Source organism: Triturus cristatus, chromosome 1_2, assembly GCF_964204655.1.
Source record: "Triturus cristatus chromosome 1_2, aTriCri1.1, whole genome shotgun sequence".
Taxonomy (NCBI): domain Eukaryota; kingdom Metazoa; phylum Chordata; class Amphibia; order Caudata; family Salamandridae; genus Triturus; species Triturus cristatus.
The window spans coordinates 666,805,163-666,831,763 of record NC_140580.1 but is presented as its reverse complement, the minus strand read 5'-3'; the positions used below and the strand labels follow the sequence as shown (position 1 = coordinate 666,831,763).

Here is a 26,601-nt window from a genome sequence, read left to right as displayed (position 1 = left end):
AGAACACAGCACAATACAATTCCCAACAACATTTAGAAAACCAAAGAAAAATGTATTCAGCTAAACAATAGCAATATCTTTAAAATGGTTTATGGGGAACCAAAGCTCTAAATTTTTAGTTTGAGGCAAAAAGGGGCAAGTGAAAGTCAAGTAGTATAGAAAAACAATAGACCTAGGAGCAATATCAGTCTGACTGCAATGGAGCAGAGGTGCAATACACCAACAGGGCTCTCCTTCTTAGAGGCTTTACCTTCAGACTTAGGGCCTTATTTCGATATTGGTTGATGGGTTACTCCGTCTCAACAAATATCTGTGTCTGCAAAAATCTAAATCCCATTATATCGTCTGGGATTTAGATTTTAGCAGATGGGATATCTGTCCCCGATGTGACCGAGTAACCCTTTCACCAATATTTAAATCAGGCCCTTAGTCTCCAACAGCTGGGAAAACCTGTAGCCCTAGCTCATCGGGGCAGTTTTCAGTCACAAGGTCTCTCTCCATCCAAGTCTCCTGCGGGGTCTAGTCCTCTTTAGTCAGCTGGGCCCTCGTACAGTTGGGAGTCCTTCTGTTTTTTGTGTCCCTCAACCACGTAAACAGGAGACCATCTACATAAACCTGTCCCTGGAAGCCAGCATGATTCCTTGTGTGAGTATTCTTTCTACCGGAGCAACCTGGAGTCAGGATTCCGAACTCAAGGTTCTTTTTCTAGCAGGGCTGTCTTCTTCATATAGAGTTGCTTGTCAGTCCAGGAATTGCCTTTGGTGGCGGTGACAGTGTGAGGTTGATCTTGTGCAGTAGCCAGGGATGGGAGGAATTCTATAATTTACCGAGGAGGCCCCATTTCAAGATGGTGGGTCCAGCTGCCACGAGGCAGGCTTGTCCTCAGATGTGTGGTTACTCACCTACCTGACACGGTCAGAGCTGTTTCTCTTTCTACTATGGCTGAGGCCTAACTGTCAATGACAGTCATGGGGATGAATAAGACCCCTTCCTGTCATCTCCAAATCAAAAGTGGTAGTGCTAACACATCCCCTTTTCTTGCTAACTGCTCCTCTCTACTCCCATATAGCAAATCCATTCTAAGTGGTCAGCACTTAATCACCCATTGGCCATTCCTGCGCTCAAAGGCAGTCCATAGGTCTCTAAATCAGGGTTATTAACTCTCTCAGGCAAGGATGTATATTCCGGCTCTGGAAGGGCGTGGATTGGCAGAATTGGTTTTAAGGCAGTTTTGGCTCAAACAGCCCAAAGTGCATTTTTAGAAATTTACGTTTTCTGTTTAAGTGATGAAAATCTGATTTCACCACTAAGTCAGGTTTTAGAAATGAAGCATTGAATAACTGTGAAGCATTTTTCTAGCCTTGTCCTAAATGGAGGTAAAAAGGTTTAATTTCATGCACAGCAATGGCATTTCTCCCTGGCATGTGTCACTGCAGTCTATTTTATGTGCAGTCCTGCAAGAGAAATGTGGTGCTCCTGGCAGACATATTTTTGTCATATACGTGAGTAGTGTAAATACACACCAGCTTGCATTTGACATTTAAGTCCGATGTCAAGGGTGTACTTACTGCAAACTTTATATAGGCTAAATAGGGAGTTGCAATTTACAGCACATTTTGTAGAGGGTAAGCAGAGGCACTGTAGCACTGTTTAGCAGTGGTAAAATAAACAGAATTCTAAAGGTAGCAAAGCAAGACCTGCAAACATTTGCGAACCATGACAAAAATTTGATGATTTCTATCACTTGCTAGTTAACTTTAAAAGCGTTTTCCCAGACTTTGAAACTGGATGAATGTCAGCCATTTTTGTTTCTCTATCAAAACAAATTTAAAGGGTTGCACTTGCAAAGTCTCCTTTTCATTGTGAAAAACAATATGCTGAAATTTTGCCTACTACTTGTTTTATTCATAGTGTTCACAAGAATCACATGAAGCGTGCACGAAAAACTTGACATAGCTCTAGATTTAGTGTGAAGTGTTGACGTTAGATGCATCCTTTATTGCTCTCACATTATTTTGACAGCATTTGTATGAATTCTAAGATTATCTCTGATGGCCTGCTGTCGTGAGATCTAAAAAGCAGTAAAACCCACATGTGGTAAGGCCGAAATGTTCATGTGTCACAAATCAAGGGAGAAATGTGAACTTTTGTCACAACCTCTGTAAGATTCTCCATGCATAGTCTGAATAAAAAGAGTATTTCTTTGATTGTCTGCCAGATCTCTTTAGATGTATCATTATTCAGGCATCACTGTTAAACTCTCAATCAACTTCAAATGTGGAGCCAGTTTTAGCAAAGAAGCTAGCTTTTAACACACCTTCTTCCTGTCAAGGTGATCCAAACCACAAGTGCAAGTACAGCAGCACAAACAGAGGAGCACCACATATTTTTCATTTAAGCACTGGAGACTATATAAAAAGTATGCGTAGTTTATGTATGTTTTCAAACTCTGGAATGCTATCAGTGGAAAGTGAATACATAAACGGAAAAAGATGGGTTTGGCTAAACCTTTTCTAAAGGGTCAAAATTGCTACGACTTCAAAACAATTTAGAGTCATCATGTTATCAATACCTGTCAATAGTAGCAGCTAGAAAGAGTGGGCTTTGGGTCAACCCATTCCAGCCACTAGTGTTCATGTGTTTTTCATGATTTGTCATTACTTGGGTGGGCTGTTCATTAAGCCAATGGCATTTTGAGTATGGTTATATTGTTCAATTTATTTTCCATTATATTGTAGGTCTCAGCTACAGACAGTTTACATGTTTGTTTGCCAGGCCAATTTATTTCAGTATACATTGAGTACATGAGTAATAAATGGCTTTCGTTACTATTCTTGTGTTTGTCCCATTAAGGAGTATTTCAGTCTCACAGTGCATTGTTAGTATAGGGAAAAGTAAAATAGTTTATTGAACTAAAAAGAAATTAATAAACATATTTTATATCAATTATTATTATAAAGTAATGTTATATTTGTATTTTAAATGCAGAACAAAATTAAAAAAAATACAACAATGATAACTTATTTTAAATGTAATTATTTCAAATAAATTAAAGTGAATTTACTTTTTCAGAATTACAAAATAAAAAATATCCAAACTGAAATAAAAAAACACAAATTATTTATATTAATATTAATTCTTATTAATAATCATTAAAAGAGTTACATAGAGTTAGTTAAATATACATTAATTAGATTTTCATAACATTGTTGGTACCTTATTTTTGAATTTTAAAAAGGTTATTAAAATATATTAAAATCATCTTTTTGGATAATTCTTTACATTAAATGAAAATTACCTATACTTTTAACAATATTAAATCATTGAATTTAATTTGACATAATTTCCTATAGGTTATTAATTTAAGTCCCTTCCTTCATTATTATCTATGGAAGTGTTGCAGTACCTGTGAGTGGTTATGTGTGGTGCTGGACTTACTCCAGCTCTGAGCTGCAGTACATTGACGAGTGTTTTGGGTCCTTTTAAGGTCTCACCTGAGCACAAGCATGCACTGCTTGCGCTTTTGCTTGCGAGAGATATTGCATACAAGGGGCTTGCAGCCCACTCACTGATTAACATTTGTTGGCTTCATTGTCATGCTTAGTTGCTTCATTCTAATTGACCAGTTTGTGCTGGCTTCAATTCCTCTTCTTTCGGTCGGAGCATGGACCAAGTACTGATTACTTCAGCTTTATTTCTGTCCTTCCTCTGATCGCACCTCTACCATATGTAGCTATGTTTCCATGGCCACATATACTTTAGAGGAGCCCTTTTCTCCTTTGAAATGGATGTTTGTTATGACAATAGATATTATCGGCTTCTAAATGTATTTTCACTAAGACATGGACATGGGCTCAATTGCTTCCTGTATATGATAGGATTCTTTGCCCATATTTGTCATATTTTCTTCTTTTTCACGCATGCGGAGATTAACCGATTTGCTCAGAATCATAGGTGTGTTATGCCGAGCCAATATGTCTTGCCTTTGAGACTATTGGCTCTACCACTGCCTTTTAGTCATGCTGTACAGTATGGGCATTACATACTTTGGCAATGATTTGTAGCCATGATGTATAGCAGCGTGGATGCTGTGTAGCATGGCTAAAATTAATAATAATAAAAAAGGTCTATGATTCATCCAATGCTAATGCACTTTAAAAAGGGCATTAGCCCAGGTTGCATCATAGTGCTTGTTAACACTGGTTTTAGCCACACTGGAAAACATCTGTGCTGCTATACAACATGGCAAAAAAACATTGACAAAGCCAGCAGCTCTCAGAGGCATGACCTACTGGCTTTGCCAATGCTTTTTTGGCAGTAGTAACTATAGAGGTGCCGTTTTTGAAAAGGAGTGGGCTTACTTTTATGTGAGTGGGTGCACCACTCTCCATAGACCATATCCTAGCTCACCCATAACCCCTTCTTACTCCTCCCTGCACCCCTCCCTTTTAGTCATATATATTCCTCATTTTCTAGTAACTCCACCTTTTCCCTCCCATATTTACAACCAGAGCATACACCTAAGAATGCAGAGACTCCACAGTTGAGGGAGGGATATCAGCACAGAAAATGATAGAACAGACAGAAGTGCAGGACTCCACATGTAGTTTGTGAATAGTATTTTGTTTCAAATTTGTAGTACAAATATAGTAATACAAAACATTCTACAAACTGTAGTTTTTGAATAGGCTCCATATTCTTCTGCACTTAATCTCCATTTGAATATTCATTATTGATATTTGAATTATAAATGTAGATTTTTCTACTTAAAAAAGATTTGAACTATCACTTTTCATAATTTCCTTTTCAATACCGGTTCCTCTCTTTTACCCATATCTGTTAACACATTTTACTTTTACATTCCTCCTTTCCTACTTCAGTGGAAAAATAAATATGGTATTTTTGCCATATGGTGCCATATTGTGTAGGTGGTGATGTTGGGCAGAGGTGATGTAGGGTGAGGTGGTGGTTTTGGTGTATTAAGAAGTATAAAGCATGTTGGGGTGCCTTTCAAAGGGGTCTCAGACCTGCCACTGCAGTGTCTGACCGCTGTCTCTGCTGCCATGTAGACCTGGTAACTGCACCCAGTTGCCAGGCCCTAACTTCCCTTTTATTACATGTAAGCCACCCCTAAGGTAGGGTGCAGTGTATGTGAAAGGTAGGCCATGTACTGATGTGTGTGATATATCCTGATAGTGAGCTACAGTGTATTTTGTGTTTCATTATTGAAAGGCTATCTGTCCCATAGGATAGACCAGAATTTTACTTATAACATCTTATAAGTATAACTTCGCATTGGGACACGATGGAAAGATGGAGTTTAGTATGCCTGAACTCAGAATATAAAAATGCATCTTTTAGTAGCTATATGCCACACCTCACAGGAAGTCGTCACTTTGCCGGAGGGGACCTGGTAGCCCATAGAATCATCAGGCTGCCGTTTGGTCACCCAAGATGGAAGTTACCACCAGTTAGAGGGAACCACTGATTTTGCTGTAACAGGAGACCAGAAGACTAATAGCAACAGGACTAAACTGGACTTTGTGGGACATTGACTCCTGTGGCCAAAGTTACCCCACAATGACCGTAACAGAGGAGTAGCCCCAGGAAGACCTCTATCACTAGGTCAGCATCCTCAGCATGCTTCAGCCTCTTCAGCATCTTGCATCTCCTGCATCAGGACCACTCCATTACAATCCAAACCGGCTTGCCCATAGAACCTCAAACTGGACTGGAGACTGCTTTGACAGTGAGGCAATTGTTCAGCGAAGCCTCTTTGGCCCCCTGTCACTCACTTCCTGTAAAAGTTGGTCACCCAAGCGGCCAAGTGTAATAAGTTTACAACTTCATAAAAGTTTCCCAGAGTTTGCAAAGTTTGATCGTGAGCGTGGTCTATAACAATGATTTATTGCGTAGAATGAAAAAGCAGTTATTTATTGTTCTTTTAAAAATTCATATCTGCGTAACTCTCCAGTGGATTTTTGTTGTTGAGGTGTCATTGTAAAGATGAAAATACAACCTATTTTTTATAAATTGGTGTTGGATTGTAACTGAGTTTTGTTTCCTTCTTATTCGACTATGTTGGTACTTCTTAATGTTTTACACATCTTTCTTTGATAAAGCCTGACTGCTCAGCACCATAGTCACCCCGGGTTGAGCTAAGGTTTTTCAAACAAATCTGATTGGACCCAATACAGGTAGTGAGTTTATTACAAGGTTAAGTCTCATAAACGCACCATATAATAAACCACTTTCCTCACACTATTGTTATAATATTTTGTGGATACAATGAGGTGCCCATTTTTATAGTTCACATGACAAATGTAATTTCTTCTAAGAATTGGAGATTCCAAACACTGCAAAAGCAGTAAACAGCACTGCAATTTCCATCTTTTCTTTTTATGAATTTTGTCTTTGAATATATTGAGTACTAATAGGGCTACCATGCCAAATTATTAGTAGCGGCCAGACTAGCTTCCAAGGTGCTTGGCCATAGCTTGGTCAGGTGTTCCCCTCCTCCACCCATTGGAAGCAGACAAGAAAAATAGCTAGTAAAATCCTCAGGAGAAATTGGTGGGCATACTTTTTAACTTCCACACTTTAGTTTGTTTTTGAATTGGGAACTTGACTGTAAGGTTCATTCTCCAGGACCTGTGGAACAAAGGACAATTATTCAATCCTTGTGAGAAGGAATGCCTCTGTCCCTCAAATCACAGAAGCCATATTCTACTTGGAACTCACTGAATTGCTAAGTATTTCTTGTTTATGCTTTGACTTTCAATGGGTAGCAAGGCTGAAATGACGTTCCTTACCGATAGAGGTCTGGTGTAGTGTAGAATGTTTTAGGGTTGGCTAGCACCTGTACTCATAATAAATATAAAGTACACGCAGTATTATTTTTTTCTAGAAAAAGAGGCAAGACTTTATTTAGGTTAAGATTTAAAAAAAGCTCAATAACTCATGCTAGTTCAATTGTGATAATTATTCTGAATAAGAGTCTACTTGTATTCTGTATTATAAGCTTATGCTGGCGATTCAGTGTGAGAGGGCCAAAGGTACCGCTTATTCGATTAACCCAAAGTGCAGCATCTGGCTTCTCATAAGGCCATACCTGTTACAGTTGAGTTTTATAAAAATTTTATTGTCCGGATGGTCGTCCTTTATATATAAAAAGAGTGACTTAGGCTGCTATTGCGGTTCAGAGCAGACGACTGTCAGAAGTCAGTTTTATGGATCAGTCAAACACTTCCCACCTGTATTACTGGGCAGTAAATACTGACACAGGTTCAATGCAGGTGAATGTCGATCCTATTCACGACCTTGAGCACCACCTGGGGAAAGGGACCCCATTATACTTCTCTGTGATGCTGAATGGGGAGAGAACTGTGATTGAATGAATAGCTCAAATGGTTCTTTTCTCTCTCTGCCCCACTTGTTTTTGTGGCTGTTCTGTTATTCACTGGACTGCCAAGTTTTGCTCACCAGGCTTATTGGAATCTTCAGGTGGATTTGGCAGCATTCATCTATCTTCATTTGTGGCTGAAGGTCCTCAACAACCTATTGTTCAGCGGGATCTTGGAGCCACAAGCCGAAGAACAGAGGCAGGGTTTCCACACACGATGCATAATCTATCCTCTCTGTCAATCTCAATGTATAGAATGAATCCAGATCCCAACAATTTAAACATGGTTTGTTGCTGAGCCCTGGCTACTTAGGCACAGAAGAACACAGTATGTGAGGGATGAACAGGCAGCCCTTCTCTTTATGTAGACATGAAGCTTTGACCATGCACTTGGCCATGGTCTTTTGTTTAGGCGTTGCTTCACTAAGGCCATAGGCGGTTGTGCAAGAATTTCTTCATCCAACAATTTAAGCAGAAAGGCTATTCCATGCTCCATTAAAGTTTATATAATTTCCAACCAGACACATATACTTGGCATTAAATTGTTTTGTGCATGGAGCAGGTAGAGCAACACAGGAGAAGAGGCAGGGAAATAGAAGACAGAATTCTGATAACCACTAGTCCTTATGGAACACCCTATACACTTAGAAGTTACATAGATGTGGGGGAAATCAAAACCACGGATTCTCCGCATATTATGTACTCAGGCACTACTTACACACGTGCTGGTCAATACTCATGATTTAGATGGGAGATTTCAAATTATTTAAGACAGAAACAGGTGCTGTTTACTTTTCTCAACTTCAATGAAAGCCAACTTGGATATTATTTTCTCCTGTTTTTCTGTAAAACTCCTTCTTAGGTGCTCCCGAGTGTTTGCATGTGTGTAAAAAAACACTTACACTAAGGGTAAGCAGCAGTCCTAATCATTAACACAGCCTAATGCTCTGATGGTGTGCAACCGTTAATTGGCACACCTGTCTAGGAACTCAGGATGTGCTTCTTCTGCACAGTAAAGAAACACCAAGTAAGTCAGTATGGGAAAGTAAGGTAAAATAAGGGGGCATGCACATGCTTCAGTTCAGAAATGGTCTACTGGAAAATTAAATGTGAACAAGGTTTTTCTCTAACTTAAACTTTTGTACACTTGACTGAAGATTGGACAATTTGAGTGTTCTTTGACCTCCTTCTTATCAGCTTCCATTGCATCAGGAAGCCTTAAATTACCTCAAAAGTGATCACATGCACTAATAGAAAAAAGAAAGCAAACAAATAGAAAAAATAAAGCAAACGCACAACTGTGAAGAACACTAACCCTGTGGAGCACATTCAGGGCAGACAGACAGCTCGCCATCTCGAGGTTCAGCAGAGATGCACCTCGAAGGACCACCTGCCAAAATGTAAGACACCTGCTGGCTAAGCAGCATAATGCCTTCTGTCCACCATGTAATGGCAGGCTTTTGCCCTTTTTTGTAGTTCATAAACCTGCAAAGTGGGAGTTTGTTTCTGAACTACAAAAGTTCAATGTTCCAGTGCCAGGAGATGTTTCATGTGTGTAGCATCCATCATTGATTTTCCTGCCCAGGTCTGTCATACGTCTCATGGTGGCCACTTGTAGCGGACATTTGTGTGGGAAGATGTGCTTTAAATAGGTACCACATTTCTGTGGCTGATGGGCATTGGGGAAGAAGTTTCTGACAGCATAGCAAACTAAGTCTTGTCCGAGAGAACCCTGGCAGCTCCCCTCTTCTAAATAAATGGGGGGACCACAATATTAGTTGAGCAGGTGAACCTCTGACTTATTGCAGTTCTCTGATCCTGTCAAACTCTGAATGACCTCCTATGTATATTTAATACTAGCAGAATTCTGTCACACTAATGACTGCTGATTGTTTTGATGTTTCATGTACTTACGTTGCAGATTTCTTATTCACCCATCAACTGGGATTATCTACACACAACCTTGGGCTACGTTAGATGCAGAAATCAGCTGCAAATACAACTTCTATGTAAAGGCCGAGGATGCAGAGGGAAAGCACAGTTTGGCCGAGGTGTTTGTAACAGTCCTAGATGTCAATGACCACTACCCAGAGTTCATTGAGAATATCCAAGAGAAGACCCTCATCATTGGTTCACCAGTCAGGATAGAGGTAAGCCCTGCTAGGAAACATTATTTTTTTGACCATCAGCAAAATGTTATGTATCTGCTTAACTTGCATTTTAACTATGGGATCATTCAAGAAAGCCACAATAATTAGCAGTAAACCATCAGGTTAGTGGTAAAATAAGGAAAGTAATGAATCACGGCGTGTAAACTGGACTATTTTATAAGATAGAATTATAGCAAGGTGTGACATATGCCAAGCTCAATACATTTTCTCTCCATTCCCTATCAGGTTGGAATAAGAAATGTTCCTATCACAACACAAAACTGGTGGTGATTCAACAACAAACAGCAAATATAAGATGGTTGCATTAGTTGAAAGATATTCATCTCAAGATTGGCTGGAAATACAAATCCAGCTCCAAATCAAAAAATCCTTTTAATAGTACTTATCTGTGGGTGAAGTTCATTTTTCTGGTTTTATGAATGTGGATTCAACTTTGGATTCACCATTTCTGGTCTCTAAATAGTCATCTGTGGACAAAGAAAATGGCATGTGGCGTCTATATATATGGTGATGGCCCGTATCCATAGGAGTTTTACCAGGTGTGTGAATCCACTTGGCAAATAATTTTGCATTTGCGTGCACATTTCCACCTGTTGAAAGTCAATAGGTCTGGCATTAATGTGGGCATGCATTGAAATAGCATTTGCGCATGCATGCACATTCAATGCAGGACTATTGGCTTTGCCAGTGCTTGCCCCAAATTTGGGTAGCGTAGAGGTGATTAGGGCTGACTGTAGCAGAATACAAAACAACACTTTACTGACATTGAGCAATATCGCCATATTCACATATGTAACTTGAGTAAACATAGAGTATATCAAAATTTATCACCTGGGAGAAAGAAGTGATCTCAGCTGTGATTTAGAGAGAACATGCAGATTCTCACAGTTGTACTTTACGTTACAATTACGGAGTGCGTGCCACCTGAACAATATACTGTTGTCCCACTTACGTCATTGTGAGTGCCTGCAAAAGAATATCCTTAGGGGCATATTTATGAGCTGCTTGCGTCACTTTTGCACCACGCAAAGTAGTAAATGAGTGATGCAAGCCTCTAAATCGTTACTTTGTCTTACTCTGCCCAATGAAGGCATTCCAATGGCATTTTAGTGGGTTTTTCCACGCAACTCCCATCATTACTGACGCATTTGTACAATCTTACGTGGAGAAATATTTTAATTTCTCTTTGTTTTTTTCTCTTTCGATTGTTTTGTGCAGAAAGGCATCAGTTCTTGCACAAAAACAAACCTGCATGCAAAGGAGGCTAGGCTGCTAAAACGGTGCTTGGGGAAAGGACAGGAAGGCACTGTACTGCATAAATACGGCACTTTCCTGCCCTCTCCCAGTGAGCTGGGGCTGCGCTGCACCATTATTTTTATAAATACGCCCCGAATGTATATATTGGCTTACAACGATTGAACCAAAAAACACTTGTGAGTTTCTTCACTTGAATAATTTGGAACTGTAAAAATGTTTGCTCTTTTGCCATCTTTTCCGAAGTGCGTTCTGGCATCAATATATTCTATATAACATAGCAGAAACTAAAAACATAGTTAGAAAGATTTGATACTCTTGCATTCAAAAGTCTGCCATAAGTCCTAACTAGTGGTTTATTACAGCAGGCCAAAGTCCCATTAATGGATCATATCAGCTTGTCATAGAACAACCCCTTCTTTATAGTTCCGGCAGTGAACACTAGATAACATTTAGGCACTATTGACTTAGGGTCTTACTTACAAGCCCATTGTTCCACCAGTGCGTCACCTTATTTGACACATCTGCAGCACAGTGTGCCTGCCCATATTTGCAAGGCCACGTAAAGTCACCCTGCATGTCTTTTCATGGCCTTGCAAATATAGCCTCTTTTCTCGCATTACTCTGCATCAAAGGGGCATTCCATGGTTGCTTCTGTGTGTGTTCCCAGCTTTGTAAACCTGGGAATGCATCAGATACCTACGCCTCCCCAGGGGAGGCGTAAGGGGGGTACAATGAAGAGAAATACCTTTATTTCTCCTAGTTTTTTCTTTTTCTATGTGTGCTACATTCTGCAACACTCATAGAAATAGAAAAAATCTCTCTTCTGATTGTTTTTGTGCAGGAAGGTGTCCCTTCCTGTACAAAAACAATCACACATACAATGCTAACACCCTGGAACCATGGCGCAAGATTGCCTGCATTGGCACATGGCAGCCCACTGTGCGCCAGTGCAGGGGAAATGGACAGGAATGGGCTGTATCTTGTAGTACCAGAGATGTGATTTGTTAAATTAGGTAAAAATAGTGCTAAGCAGCACAAAGCGATACTTGCGGTCATCTGGTTGCTCCTCATCGGACATTAGATTCTCAGCACAAAGTGATTGTTTTAACCCCTTCCATGCGGCGCAAATTCCGCCGCGGTGCTGACCGTTTCTTGCGCGGGCGGGCTCATGACGGAACGGTTCCGTCATGAGCACAGCTCAACCGACGCTCATGACGGAACCGTTCCGTCATGAGCATGGAAGGGGTTAAGGTCATGAAGAACCCAAAACTTGTATACACTAATCTTTTCTTCAGAAGCAGTTCTCACTGATGCTAGCCAAGGGTACAGACCTTGGGACCCCCTCTTGGGGATCAGAATTCACTCCAGAAGTGGCCAGCAGCAGGGCTTAGGCAGGTCCAGGCAGGTTCAGTTGGTGCTGGTTAGATGGGCAATTGCAGGGCAAGCTTCTAGAATCTTGTTGTGTCTCTGTGGTTCACCAAAGAGGTCAGTCAACTGACCATTGGAGTCACTCAGGGTAGCCTGGGTTAAAGGCAAGCCGGTCCAATCTTCCTTCTTCAGTCGGCAGGCCACTCCTTCTTCCTCAGACAGCAGAGCAGTCCTTTTTCTGAATCTTCCATCGGTCCAAGGGGGTTCTGATTAGAGGTTCTGAATGTCCCACTTTAACGCCAGGTTCCAGCCTTTTTTGTGGAGATATTCCCTGACCTACCCCCAAAACTGATTCTGGTCTGTTCTTCCCCTGGTCCTGGCTCTTAACTGACCAGGGTGACAAAGGCAAGGGCAGGCCTAGTGTCAGGTCCCTTTGTGTGTGCTACAGGCAGGGCCATTTGAAGTGTAATTAGGGCAGGGGCCAGCTTCTTCCCATCCATCCTGTCATGAAGACCCTCTCCCCTCACACCTGGGCTTGCTTTGTCTCACTTTTTGGAAGCAATACATAACCCACAACAGCAGAGTCAATAACAGTCATGTGACCTAGGACACTGACAGAGAGGTACAGTTGGTTTGGGCAGGAAAATGCCAACCTTCTCAAAGTCTGAACACAAACCGGATCTAGCTGTAATTTTTTGACCCTCTTCTTTTTGGAATCAAGGACAAGAAAATTGATTCATCTTGGCACGTGAATTAAATCACATATGTTTCATTAACAGTTCAACATATATGGTAGATTTTCAACATGTCATGAAAAGGGACCACTTAAATATTTTCCAAATACATGATTTACCCCACAGCCCTAGACAAGGCTGCTCGGAATTGAGCCGTGGCGCAAATACAAAAATGAATATGTATGAAACAGTAAATCTGAATGTGCTTTAAAGGAACATATTAGTGCATTAAAGAATGCCAGTCAATACATTTTGTCATTGAACAATGGTGACCATCTCCGTCATTCTGTCTAACAAGAACCTCTATTTGCTAACATCTCTGGGGGTTCCAAAGTTGATTGGTTATAGTGGGATCAGTGAAAGTTCATTGAGATTGCCCACTGGACAGATGATGCAATTTAAAGGGACTCCCCAAGGGTATCCGTCGACTCATTTCGAACCTCTTGTGGTTTGTAGGGGACCCTGACTGGCTGGGATCTGTGGGATAGCAATATGTACAATATTTTAGGTGATGGAATTATCACTCCTTTTAATTAAGAACTCCTTGAGCCCCACAGCATCACTCAAGCAGGTACCTGGTGACTCCTGAACTTGTGTGCTGTTGTGAAATTAATTTGATTGTCCTTCACGCGCACAGCTTCGAGGTTTATTTGTCTGCTACTCAGCATGTGTAGAAACTGAAGTGTTTTAGCTGTGAAGCTTACTGGACAAATGTTTTACTTGAACAGAACGATTTTTATAGTCGCCTGACATGTTGCACACTTGTTGACAATGAAGTTTACTAAAAGAAACGGACCTTCAACAAGAAGATTTAAATGTTACTTGAAACGTTAGGCACAGTCATTTATCTAAAGTGAATTTTAAATGCCAGGTGCTCCAGAACCTAAATGTATCCTGTAGCATAATTAACAGGAATACAACTTTTCACTCTGCTCTTTTTAACCCCTTCGACGCGCATGACGGAACGGTTCCGTCATGCACGTCGGTTGGGCTGTGCGCATGACGGAACCGTTCCGTCATGGCCCCGCCCGCGCACGGAACCTTCAGCGTGGCGCGGAAATCCGCGCCGCGCTGAAGGGGTTAAATAGAGTTCTGAATTCGAATCCTTCTGGCAGGATGCACTGGAGGTGAAACACTGTGGCTGTGTGTGCCTGTAATGCCTCTGATTAATCATCTGGGGCCTCACCACGTGTTAACTCTAACACGCAACAATGTTGCACATTGCAAGTGGAAACATTTAACTTCTGAATATGTGCTGGCAGACACAGCCAGTTGCCTTTCAATTACAAACACTTCCCTCACTAAGAAAAAGAAAAACCTTCTTAAGAATGGAAAGATTTACACATTTAAAAGGGGAGCTTACTTATTTGAAGTTCATTCTAAAAGCATGTGGCAGCAATCCTGGCTCTCACCAGAGTACAGGCTGAACTAGTTGCTTGTCAACTGAAGTGTTTAATCTAGGCATTGCAATGGAGCACAGCAGTGGCCATCCATTGCATGCTGGTATTTGTACTAAATTGGTGAACTGGACAGACTAAGGAACCTAATACTATGGGGGACTGCCATCGTCAGTTTCAATTCTGACCGGCTAATTATGAATCAGCCAGTCAGAATTGAAACCTGCCGGTCATTGAGGCTGGCTTCCGATGGGCTCAAGGAGCCTGTCAGCCAGTCGGAGGCCAGACCACAATCCCAAAGGGTTGTATCGCCACCTTTGGGATTACAATGCCAGGATTCTGACAGGGTTACCATGCTGGCCTTCCTTACATGGAAACCCTGTCAGAAAGCATGTTTGGAGGCCCTAGCAGGTCCCCCTTGTCTGCACGGCCTCTGGTTGTGGGTCATGTTTCAGTCCTGGGTAGCCATATAGGTCCTGGACTTTCTTCAGGGCAAAGGGATACCCCCTCTGTGAGATTTACTGGGAAGGGAAGCCCCCCTGTTAGTTCCTGCACTCTGTGGCATGTACCTTTAGGTGCCTGCCATGGGGTGCAGGGATTAGCACCACCTCCTATTTTCCTATGAGAGCATGTACTACAGCCGGTATACGGCCACAACACATGTTCTTCTAGAAAAATGTCACTGCAACCGAACAGTGTTCAGTCGCATTCAAATCAGGCGGTCGGGACCTCCGACCAGAGGTCAGTCGGTCCTGTTTACGAGACGGAGTCAGGCAGATGCAATCGCCCCTAGGTATTTGTTCAAAAATTGTAAAGGATTGCAGCATCTATGATTTGATGGATAAAAATTGACTATTTAAAGTCAGTTTAGGCCAGACATTTCGTTGAGGCCCCAAAGCACCGTATTAAATTTCAAAATTAAGTATGCTTCTTTTTTGCATTAAACTTGCCTCCAAATTGCCACCGCTTAGATTGGACTTGATCACGCTCAGGATTCTCCATTTAAGTCATTCTCTGTGTGTCCTTTGCTGATACAGTGGTTAACTAAGGGAGTTGAGACAGTTTTAGTCCTTATGTGCAATTTGTGCTGGACTATTCCTTGCTTTATTTCCTGGTTGGTTTTTCCAATGTATATTTTGTCACACGGTCAGATGATCGCAAATATCACATTTTTTGAATCTGCAGTTTGAGAATTCTACCATGTATTTCCATTGGATCTGTTTCTTCTGACAAACTGAACCTTCAATTGTCTGGCCACCCACTGTACAAGACCCACATTTGTGGTGACCTACTAAAATTGGCATTTTCAAAATTGTGACTTAAAATCCAACTTTATCATTAAAGAGAATTTTGATTTACAATTCATTTGAGTGTAAACATAATTTTTATCTTCTCCCAAGCTAAGCTGAAGTTACCATTTTTTATGTGTAATAAGGCAACCCAGTGTTAGTGTATTGAAGAGGTTTCCTTGCAACAGAGAAAAAAGAGGAGTTTTTCACTGCCAGACATGTAAAACTTGAACCAAAATGTCCTAATTTTTAAATACCATGCACCCTGCCCTATGAGTAATTAGGGCTTAGCTTAGTGGTGACTTATAAGTATTAAAAAGGAGGTTTTATGCCTGGCAAAAGGTTTATTTTTCCAGGTCGCAATGGCAGTTTAAAACTGCACTACATGCTGTAGTAGTAGACCTGATACATTTTTACAAGGCTGCTCTAGTTGGTGGTACAATGAGTGCTGCTTCCATCTAGTTACATTTATTCCACAGGTCTTGGGTACATGTGGTACCATATACTAGGGATATATCAGTAAATTAAATGTACCAATGAGGTGTAGGCCAATTTTACCATGTTTAAGGAAGAGATCATAAGCACTTTAGCACTCGTATCATTGGTAAAGTGCACAGAGTACTAATGCCAACACAAACTCGCTGCTCTGGCCTGTAAGACTTTTCACTCACTGATTGATGCCAGTTGTGCCCAATTTCAAATGCCGGTTGTTCAATACTGGACCATTTCCTAAGCTGCTACCTGATTAATGTCTAGGTATAGCCTGCATCCTGCATTTCATTTGTGTCAGTGAGCTTTTGTAACTGATTATTCAAATTCATGAGGGTTAATCTCTGTAATTCCTATTTGCTATGATTGTCGTGAGGATGGTCTCTTGGACTAGTGACATTTGAAACCGAAACACCAATGACAAGTCCATCCCTTCCTGCTTGAATCTTCAGGACCTTCACCATTCTTTTTGTTGATCTTCATGGTGTTATGATATTGATTCTAAACGAGAGGACTTTTGTGGACATTGATCTTTGTATTCTTGTTTGGAGATTGAAACTGTGTTGGCAAGGTTAATGCACCATTGGAATTCTGCTGATGTGTACCCCATAATCTCACAAATGTAATTATAATGATTAACTCAATTTGTCCGCGTGCACCTCTTTTTTAGGGTTAAGTGTGTTATACTATTTGCTAATGCTTGATCTGATTTATCTCTTACTGACACTGTTTGAACAGCTAGTTTTTAAAAAACACTTGTAAATGATTCTCTTGCTAGTCCCTGACCTTTACCTTAATATCTTCTATAGCATTCTTCTTCTGGAGAGATAATCTGGAATATATCATGGTTCTCTCATACCGCGATCACTGATTATTTTCTCAATCCAGAAATTAGCGTGTAATATACCTTAGAATTAGCTTAGAATGTAGCTTAGGCAAACTAAATTTCCAGTGTTTAGGGGAGTTTAGGGATGATGTCAATGATATTAGGAAGAAAGGGACATTTAGGGTGTGTTTGCTCATACAGGAGCCTTTTTTCTGTCCACCCTTCAGGCTGCACAGAGAAAACTGATGCTTGGTAACCAAAAATTAAAGTTTTACCAATTGTTTGCCTTATGTGTTAAACTTGGTTGCCGCAAGTTCACTGAGGGAGAATTAGCGACATGTCTTCTTCCTCTTTGGCTAAAAAATGTGATATGAACATTGAAATGTATAAAATACATGCGATGAAGTAACCCCTTCTGTACACCATCCTTATGTTGTATGGTGTATGGTGTAGTGCAGGTCACCAAGGAGTTCCATGACCATGTAGAGACACAAGGCCTTTATTGGTCACATAACTCCTAGGTGACTTACAATATTCTGCATCTGGGGGGTACTTTAGACCAAATATTATTCCCCTTCTTGTTAAAATACACTACATAGCTGACAAATGGTCCACTGCTTTGCATAATGACATCTACTGATCCTGCCTTTACAGCCTGTAGAACATTGCATGTTAGGATTGTCAATGTTGAAATAAAACTACATGTACCAAAATGCAATCTGTTGCAGGCTAAACATGCAGAATTGTTGAAGATATCACACAGGACAATAGCCTCTTGGCAGCTATTGCTAGCATTGTTCAGGAATCAGCAGCTCAGGATCCTCCAAGAACCCCAAATAATGTTCTTATTAAATGAACCTTCTGACATGAGAGCAACCCCATAGTCTCATTTTGTAAACAGCTTGGTGTCTACCTTGCTATCTTTGTACTGTCCTCGAGTGTATTTCTGTTTTACTATCCTCTAATCATACAAAAATGCTGCAGTAGTTCTTGACCTTATATGTATTTACCTCCCAAAATATGACCTGTTACATGTTTCATGTTCAGGCCACTGATCAGGATGCAGAAGAGCCGAACAATATTGTTGACTACGCCATCATGCAGGCAGATCCAGACAATGTGTTTGATATTGATCCAAGCACGGGAGAAATCAAACTCAAATCCTACATTAAATCCTTGGACATCATCCAGAACATCACAAGCAAAAAGGACTGCAAGTGGTCCGTGGTTGTGCAGGCCAAAGACCGTGGGTCGCCCTCCTTCAGCACCACTGCAGTAGTAAAAATCGACGTTACAGAGGAGGTAAGGCAACATGAAAGCCATCATCTTTCTGAACCTTTTGTGATGATGGTTTTTAATTCACTTGCCTTAACAGGTCTCGAGAATTTTTCCAGTTTCATGCAGAGATAACGGGTATAGTTAGGGTATCCATTGGCATCTAAAACTCAAAAAAGAAAGCATGTCCTGTCACCCTGTCCTTTTTCTTTGAATCCTTCCAGATTTTTTTAATAATTGAAATGTTCGTTTATGGGTTTTATCATTTGAATTTCTGATCTGCAGCTCTCATTTTATCCTCTCATTTGCATATTTATACTATCACATGTTTCAGCATTCTTTTATTACCGTATTTCTTTTTTACTTCACTCATTCATTGGCTACAACAGAACATGATTTTCCCCAAAAGATGATTACTATGGGATTCATAACGAGTTCCCCATATTCAGAAGAAAGGACAACCGATGTCTGTAATGTCCAGTTCTGACTAGTATCCCCAAATCTAAATTCAGAGATTACAAGGTATTTCTCCCCAAATGGGGAATAACAGATGGACCTGGAAATTCCAGGTGTACATTCCTATGAATTTCCCCCTTCTGAGAGAAATAACAGGCCTAAATCAGCAGTCATTTGCCACCTGCTTGGAGCAGGTGGGAAATCGGTGTAGGGGTTGGTTCAAGGTCTGTGGAGTGAGCCAATTGCTTTCATTGCTTGAGTGTGCTGCAGTGGGAGCCAGTGCACCACTGCTTTGTTCTTTCTACTCTTCATCCTTTTCAATCTTTTTTGTCATTCTTGTGTGTTTAAACTAAAGTATGTCTTCATGTTACAGAAATTCAAAGCCAATTGTTTAATTCATTTGAACCAATAAGAATCATAAAGCCAGATGTAGTAAGTGATTTAGCGCTCACAAATCCTGCAATTAACTAAATTACAGAATTTGCAACCACTAAATCGCTTATTCCTATGTTCCAAACCCATTTTGAGATTAAGAATTTTCAAATCATAAAATGGATTTAGAATTTCTCACTGAAGCACAATTTGAAAGTGCTATGTTTTGGGAGTTCCTTCCAAATAGCGAGTCTGTAAGGTATGTATCAATGGCTTGCAATCACAATATGGCTTCAACCCATTGATCAATTGCTGATTCCCAAATAGGGTCGCAAAAGGAAACGGGTCCCGTTTAGCACCCTTAACATTTGTTAATGAGGGTGGCAACTTCCGAAGGAGTAGGGAGCCACTACCATCTCTTACTGAAGTTTTCCATTTTAAAATGCAATCACTGGGATGGTGTTTTGCTGTTGTTTGTAGGCCACCATCCCTGTGGTTGTAGCAAATCATTAGTGGCCAAAAAATGGCAACTTGCCTAATGAATATTTATTGTTCTATTATTGTCATGATAATTTTTTAATTATAATATTTATATCGCAAGAATAAAGCTGCCACATTCAGGTGGTATGTTTTTGTTTTTTTCATTTTTGTGGTATGTTTGCACTAAAATAGTTTGCCAAGTACAGACCTATTGACTGCTAATGATTGTTTTTTTTTCATTTTTACATAGCAGAACTGGTATACATATTTTATATTCTTCTTTGTAACTGCCTCAGTCCAGTAGGGAGGGGGTGTGATGTGCCATCCTGGATTAAATGCTGTACCTCATTTGACATCAAATGTGGTCTTGGCCAAGGTTCCGCTGCTTCTTGTGTCTCAACTAACAAGAAGAAAATGAAAGAGTCAGCAAACTGAGACTGTTTGTGTGGATCCCCATTTCAGGAAAAGGCAAACCCACTTTTCACCTTTAATATTGGGCGCCAATCGTTAGGGTTTGTCAATGTTTCTCTTCCCTGGATGACTGACGAACATGCAAGCTGTTTATGGCCATTTTACATGCATGCATATTGTTTTTTCTTCGTTCTAGATTGATAGAGGACGGTATTGACTTTTCTCATATTTTATGCAAGGAAACAAACATTGGCAGGGCCAAAAGCATGAGCATCAGTGGCAAAAAAGTAACTGGCTGAAAGAGGAGACGGCGTGGCCACTCCCTGAACCAGGAGCAGAGATAGCAAGGGCGAGGGTGGGGAATAATATGAGAAATTCTGGAGAGATTACCACAGCGGACCAATTAAAGACCCATGTGACCTTCAACGAAATGTCATGGCTTTAAGGTCAGCCCATCGAGCCAATGGCACGTCACAAAAAATGGATGGATTTCTCCTAGATCTCTTGACTGGAGGTGAATGCTTGTTTCTGGTCCTGGGAGGACCTGGCTTGGCAGTTCGGGCTGTACTGTTCCCATGAGGCACAGGGTTAAGACTGATTTGCATTTGGCCAGGTCTAAACTGGGGTGGCATGGTGAGCAAAAAAATGATGGATGTAACCCAGATCTCTTGACTGGGGGTGAATGTTTTGATTTGTTCTGCATTCCATCCATCAATTGTGTGTCTTTTTCTTTCTCGCCCTAAGTGCGCCAGGTATGCCCAGACGTGGGTCCTGGGCTCACTGTGCCACTGGAATCAAGCTATCCTGGCTGAAGAGGGGTGAAACCCCGAAGCCGGTCCTAGGATGCTTGTTTCCGGTCCAGGGAGGACCTGGCTTGGAAGTTCGGGCTGGACTGTTCCCATGAGGCACAGGGTCAAGACTGATTTGCATTTGGCCAGGTCTAAACTGGGGTGGCATGGTGAGCAAAAGAATGATGGATTTAACCCAGATCTCTTGACTGGGGGTGAATGTTTTGATTTGTTCTGTATTCCGTCCATCAATTGTGTGTCTTTTACGTCACAAAAATTTGCCAACAGCAATTGATGAAAAGGGGGTAAACTAAAAACGGAGCTGATTAAAAGCCTCTCTCTCTCTGTTCTATATAAGATACAATACTTGTATAATGAGTCCTCCGACTGACAGCTATGGCTGTCTGTAGGTAACACCTAAAACTGCAGCCAGCTACCGGGCACGTCAACAGCGGAACACTACCACGTGAAAATTGAGGAATATTAACTTCGCCTCTCTTGTTGCTTATGCATGTTTCAAACTGCAAAAATTGAGCTTTCTCACCAAGTATGGAAAAAATATCGCACCAGCTGCTTTATGCTGCCAGCCTCGAGAGCTACAGTAGAGGCGATGACACCTTGCTGACGAGCACATGCCCTTGGATGCGACTTTCACATTTCCCGTTCATGGTTAATTCAGAGTGGCAGGAAACAGCTGACGTGTGAACTGTAGCATTAGACTCAAAGCATTTTGATCTACGAGCCAGTATTACACATTTAGAATGTTTTAGTGGAATATATAGCAGACTAAAAGCATGTCAATTACACAGGTACAAAATCAAAAGGGTTTAAACACATCATCACACCTGCAGTACAAAGGACATAACTCTACCGAACTCATATGTTAAAGACAACCATACATTTTTGTGCAACACCATTCAAAAGAAAGAATAATGCAAGAAGAGGCATTGGACATACCAATGTGAGCAGCAGAAATGATTTGGTCCACATAGGACAGGCAAAATCAGCAATGATTTTTGCTGCTGCAAAATATCATTGATGCAAAGAGAAATGAGGCAAAATACCTCAGCGTAATTATATGTAATACTGTACTATAATGCATGTAGACACATTAAAATTATCCGGGTAGCTTAGTCTTGCACAAGAGTTCCACCAGAAGTCACTCAGTAAATAGTCTGCTAAGTATCTCAATTTCATCTGGATATCAAGTAGTATGGCTTAGCTTGTCACTAATAAAGCTCCTTGGAGTGGGCAAGAGATGGGTCTGGTGTGGACTTCAGGGAGTGTCCGAGTGCCTTGAAGAGCATCCGGCTTTAGTTGTAGTCTTCAACGATAATCGCTTTGTAGTAGGTACCGAAGCGTATGTGTTGTGCTGACAGCCTTTTCGATCAGAGAACTGTCGGAGTTTTGAGGTAATCTGTGTTCACAATAACATTTTTTCTTTGTCTCTGGTGGCATATTTACTTGTTGGGAGCCGATTGGCTGCACCGTTATTCAGACGTTTTTTCATTCAAGGAGCTTGAAGTGATTAGGGCATGGACATCTGCTGTCACCTGCAGAGTGTGAAGTCTTGCACCAAGGGTCTCCTCTGGGGCCTGATGCCAGAGAGACCATAGCTGTTGTCAAGTGATTGTACTGCTGAACATCGACCTCCAGAATATAGTTGTTCAAGAGTAAGAGACAGAATATTTAGGGACAAAATATCGAAAGGTAAGTGCATATAGTGAAGTAACGAATTTTGAATCCTAACTCCACATAGCTTGAAGATAAATGTCCCGCAAAGGGAAGTGTATGTGGAGTTAGGTATCAAAAATCTACTTACCTATTAATATTATTTTCGATACTTTGTCCTTCATATCGTGTTCCATCGATATTCTGGGGTCGATATTCAGGGAGCACATATTGTCAAGTGCATCCAAAGCAATCTCTTAAAGGACTGATTCAGTGTAATGACCGTCTTTGGTTGACCTCGTGCATAGAAGCTGTGCGGGCCAGGTCAAAGTTGATTTCAGTTTATTCAGCCCAGATAATGTGGTGGGGTGAGTAGCAGCTGAGTTTTCTATGTTGGAGCAGATGAGGGCCAAGCTGTTCTACTTGTTACAGGTTGGAAGCAAGTTGTGCAATGCCAGTGGTGGCTGGCAGCTCAGAGAAGGTTTATTTCATAGTATTGGTTGGAGTACTTCCTTGAAGATCGAAGTCACTATGGAAGATATTGTTTTACTAGTTTAAGCAGACAGCTCTAATGAGGAAATTCACATCTCGAAGTTGAAAGCAGGGACGGCATTGGGTGCTCAGTAGATTGAATGTTTGATGGAATGTGTTCTATACTTCCAATGCTGTCATCAGGGAACTATTCTTCTATTTGTCTTTAAGTTCTCTAAGGGGGCGCATGTGTTTCCATGTTCTTTCTCTTGTGCACTCACCACTCCTCTCCTCTTACACCCAGATTAAGTGTCTTTTTGTATTTACTTTTTTTAAATGTGAAATTTGCTTTTACGAATGTCTGGCAACAGGATGCTACTACCAGGCCTTAACTTCCACACTCATTCATTGCTCCTCCTGCCAGTGACTGGAAAGGAAATCCAATAGCGTAGGTACTCACTATCCTTGAGTTTCAGTTTGCTGCTGAGAATGTTGGAACACTCCCATTAAATATCAGATCTCTTCTGAAAACTGCTTTGAATATTGTTTACAAAAACATTGCTCCATTGGAGTTAATAGATTGTCTACTCCTGATGGAGTCCCACGTTAGTAAAATATATTTAGGCCATGCTGTTTCTGTGGTAGGCAGACAAGCCCATTTTATTCTTGTCAGTCTTTGTTAGAAATGGGGGTCATTAATTGGCAGATGTATGCATCTTTGTCCAAGTAGGGGCCCATCCTTTTAGTCAGGGTAAAGGAGTTACACACTTTAGATAACCCCTGGTCACCCCATTGCTAGCTTGGCAAGAGCAGACAGGCTTATCCCAAAGGCAATGTGTAAAGTATTGGTACCCAAACACACAGTAACACAGTGAAAACACCACAAATGAACTCCACACCAGTTTAGATAAATAAAGCATGTTTAGCTAAACCAAACAAGACAAAAACGAAAAAAATTCAACATACAGGTATTAAGATATCACTTTTAGAACAGCTACTTCATAAATAGCATTTGTAGAAACCAATAGCTCCTCCTGGGACTATTATGACCTCGTGACAGGCATAAAACCAAAGTACAGCACCAAACGCAAGGTGAGCAGCGTCGGGCACCGAGTCTCAAGGAACCCCCAACAACAGTACCTTGGAAACAAAGTCTATGGACGATGCACGGTGTCGTAGAGGTGAGGCGTCTTTGCAGAAGTGAAGTTAATTCCCTGGTTGCCACGCAATAGGCAATGCGTTAAGTCTGTGAGGAGGTGAGGCATTGAATTCAGGACAGGGAAAGTTAGGTGGCGTTGGCAATGAGGCGTCTGTTCTGGTGAGGCGATGCAAAGTCAAAGAGTTTGTGAAGTCAGCCTCGTCAGTTATCGGCTCCGTGATAATGTGATGCTGGTGCTTGCGGTGACTGCATCGGTGCGGGCGCTGGCGTCGGGAATGATGATAACTGCAGGTGTCAAAAGACATTGGAGTTGCGTTGCAGGCAGGGCAGTGCGTCGTGCACTTCTCGAGCGGTGCCTCCGGCCTCGGTGCAGGTCACAGTGTCACTGGTGGCATTGCTAATGGTGTTGGAGTTGTTTTTCTTACTTTGCAGCATTATCCACACAATTCTCAGGACCCAGGAACTGGAATTTGAACCCTTTTGAATGCAGGAGTCCACAGAGGAGTCCAGGTGCTGGTCAATGGCTATAGGTGAAGTCTTTGTGGCCCTGAGACTTCAGAACAGGGGGCAAGCACACACAAGCCCTTGGAGATTCTTCTTCAAGCAGGTTCACAGGAAAGTTCCAGTCTTTGTCCTCTCCTTGGCAGAAGCAGCAACTGCAGCCCAACCCAGCACAAGCACACACAGCAAAGGGGCAGTACTCCTCCTTACAGCTCTCCAGTTCTTCACTTTGGCAGAGGTTCCGCATGAGACCAGAAGTGATGTAATTTTCTGGGGTTTAAGGTCCAATACTTATACCCCATTTCCTCTTTGTGGCAAGGGTCTCTGAGCCCAGTCCAAACCACTTCTGTCCTCTCTGTAGCAGCATGATCATAGGAGGTGGGGACAGCATTGTGCAAAGGAGCCACAGCCTATTCAGGTGCAAGTGAAACGCCTCCCACCACTCTAAATGCAGCCAAAGTCTATTCACCCCAGCTATGAGTCACCCAGGATAGGCAGGACACACCTCAGCACCCTTGGGGCTTGTTACAGTGAATGCACAGCCCCAGCTCATGTCACTCCAAAACCAGACTGTCAATACACAAACAGCAGAGGACACAGAAAGGTTAAACAAGAAAATGGCTACTTTCTAAAAGTGGCATTTTCAAACACAGAATCTAAATTATAAGTTCAGACAGCCTAAACTCCATTTCTCTATCTTGTCCTGATGGAAAGCTATACTTGTAAGATCTTACAAAGTAACTCCCATGTTAGCTTATGGGACAGTTAGCCTTTCAATAGTGAAAAACGAAATTGGCAGAATTTCACCATCAGATTATGTAAAATATGCCAGCACATGTCCCACCTATTATATACAGTGTACCCTGCCCATAGGTGTACCTTGGTCCTGACTGATGAGTCACAAACAAAAATTCCCCTTCTTGGCACACTAAATTTCTGAGGACTCACACGCACATTCTGTCACCAGAACAAGACACCCAAATTAGAACCTAATCCAATATTCATATACTGAAATACAATGTATTTTATTAAAAACAAATCATATAGCTTATTACAGTAACAAATTCATATATCACAAAGATAAAAAATTAAAAACATAATTCAATGCAGTGATAAAGTGTCCAGAATCCTATAACCAAGAAAAACAGGTCAGGAAAAACAGGAGGAAGAAGAAACAAAAATACTTGGGAATAACCCTGCAAAAAGGGCATTTCCAACAGTCTTGCTCTAAAAGGGGTTCCAGATTTCAAATTATGTTTAAATGTTTGATGCACTAAATGCAGTAATTAGGGATGTTTTTGAATTAATAAACCTGCAGATCTATTGCTCAAGATACATATAACTCTTTCGCCCCTTCCTGGTCCTTCTCATCACTTGCTTGATGAGGAGAAGCTGAAGATGGTATATGGCATCTGCCTGCTGAATGCCCTCTATTTCTGTAGTTTTTGTAGGATATTTAGTATTAATAATTAATTAATTGTGAAACACGTGCTTAGTCCAGCACCTGCTTAATCACATCTGACTGGGTTCCGGCTAATACCGTTCTAATAGGGATCAAACACTTTTTTGAAAACTGCATGGCCATCTGCCGGCTCTTCAGAAGTGTCACAGCCAAGACCCGCCTTCTTTCACCCACTGAACTAAAGAGCTAATAAACAGACAGTGGAGCATGCACAGTGTAGCAAGCATATTTTGAGGTGTTTTTGGAAACCGCTAAACCTAATGTTGTCTGTAAAAAAGGGTGAACAACATCCTGCCTAGTGGCACACAGGCAGTTGTGAGATTGCTAGCCACACTCAAGTCATAGGAAATCCATGACAGAGTTATTCTGATTGGTTGGCAATATCCAATCAGAATATTCTAATGCAAAGCCCTATTCTAATTGGTTAAAAGAGTATCCATCCAGAAGTGCTGAAGCAGAGTTTTCTTCTAGCAATTCTGCTTGGCAACACTTTCAGCTAACAGGGTATGGTCACGTTGTTAAGGCCATTCTGTCACAGCACATACTTTTTTTGTCAACTTGCAGAGTCGTGTCAACTTGCAGAGTCGATTTTAAGAAACAACTTGATTTTCACAATTTTAAT

At 41.2% G+C, this 26,601-nt stretch overlaps 1 protein-coding gene across 2 annotated transcripts in view; it reads left to right on the top strand.

Annotated features, from left to right (window-relative positions):
- CDHR1 (cadherin related family member 1) overlaps nucleotides 1-26,601 on the top strand; it is a 428,602-nt gene that overhangs the window by 375,917 nt on the left and 26,084 nt on the right. For both annotated transcript variants that reach the window (XM_085608499.1, XM_085608507.1), the window contains exons 15-16: nucleotides 9,324-9,552; nucleotides 17,981-18,235. In XM_085608499.1, the coding sequence (XP_085464625.1) occupies nucleotides 9,324-9,552; nucleotides 17,981-18,235 (484 nt within the window). The remainder of the gene's footprint in view (nucleotides 1-9,323; nucleotides 9,553-17,980; nucleotides 18,236-26,601) is intronic.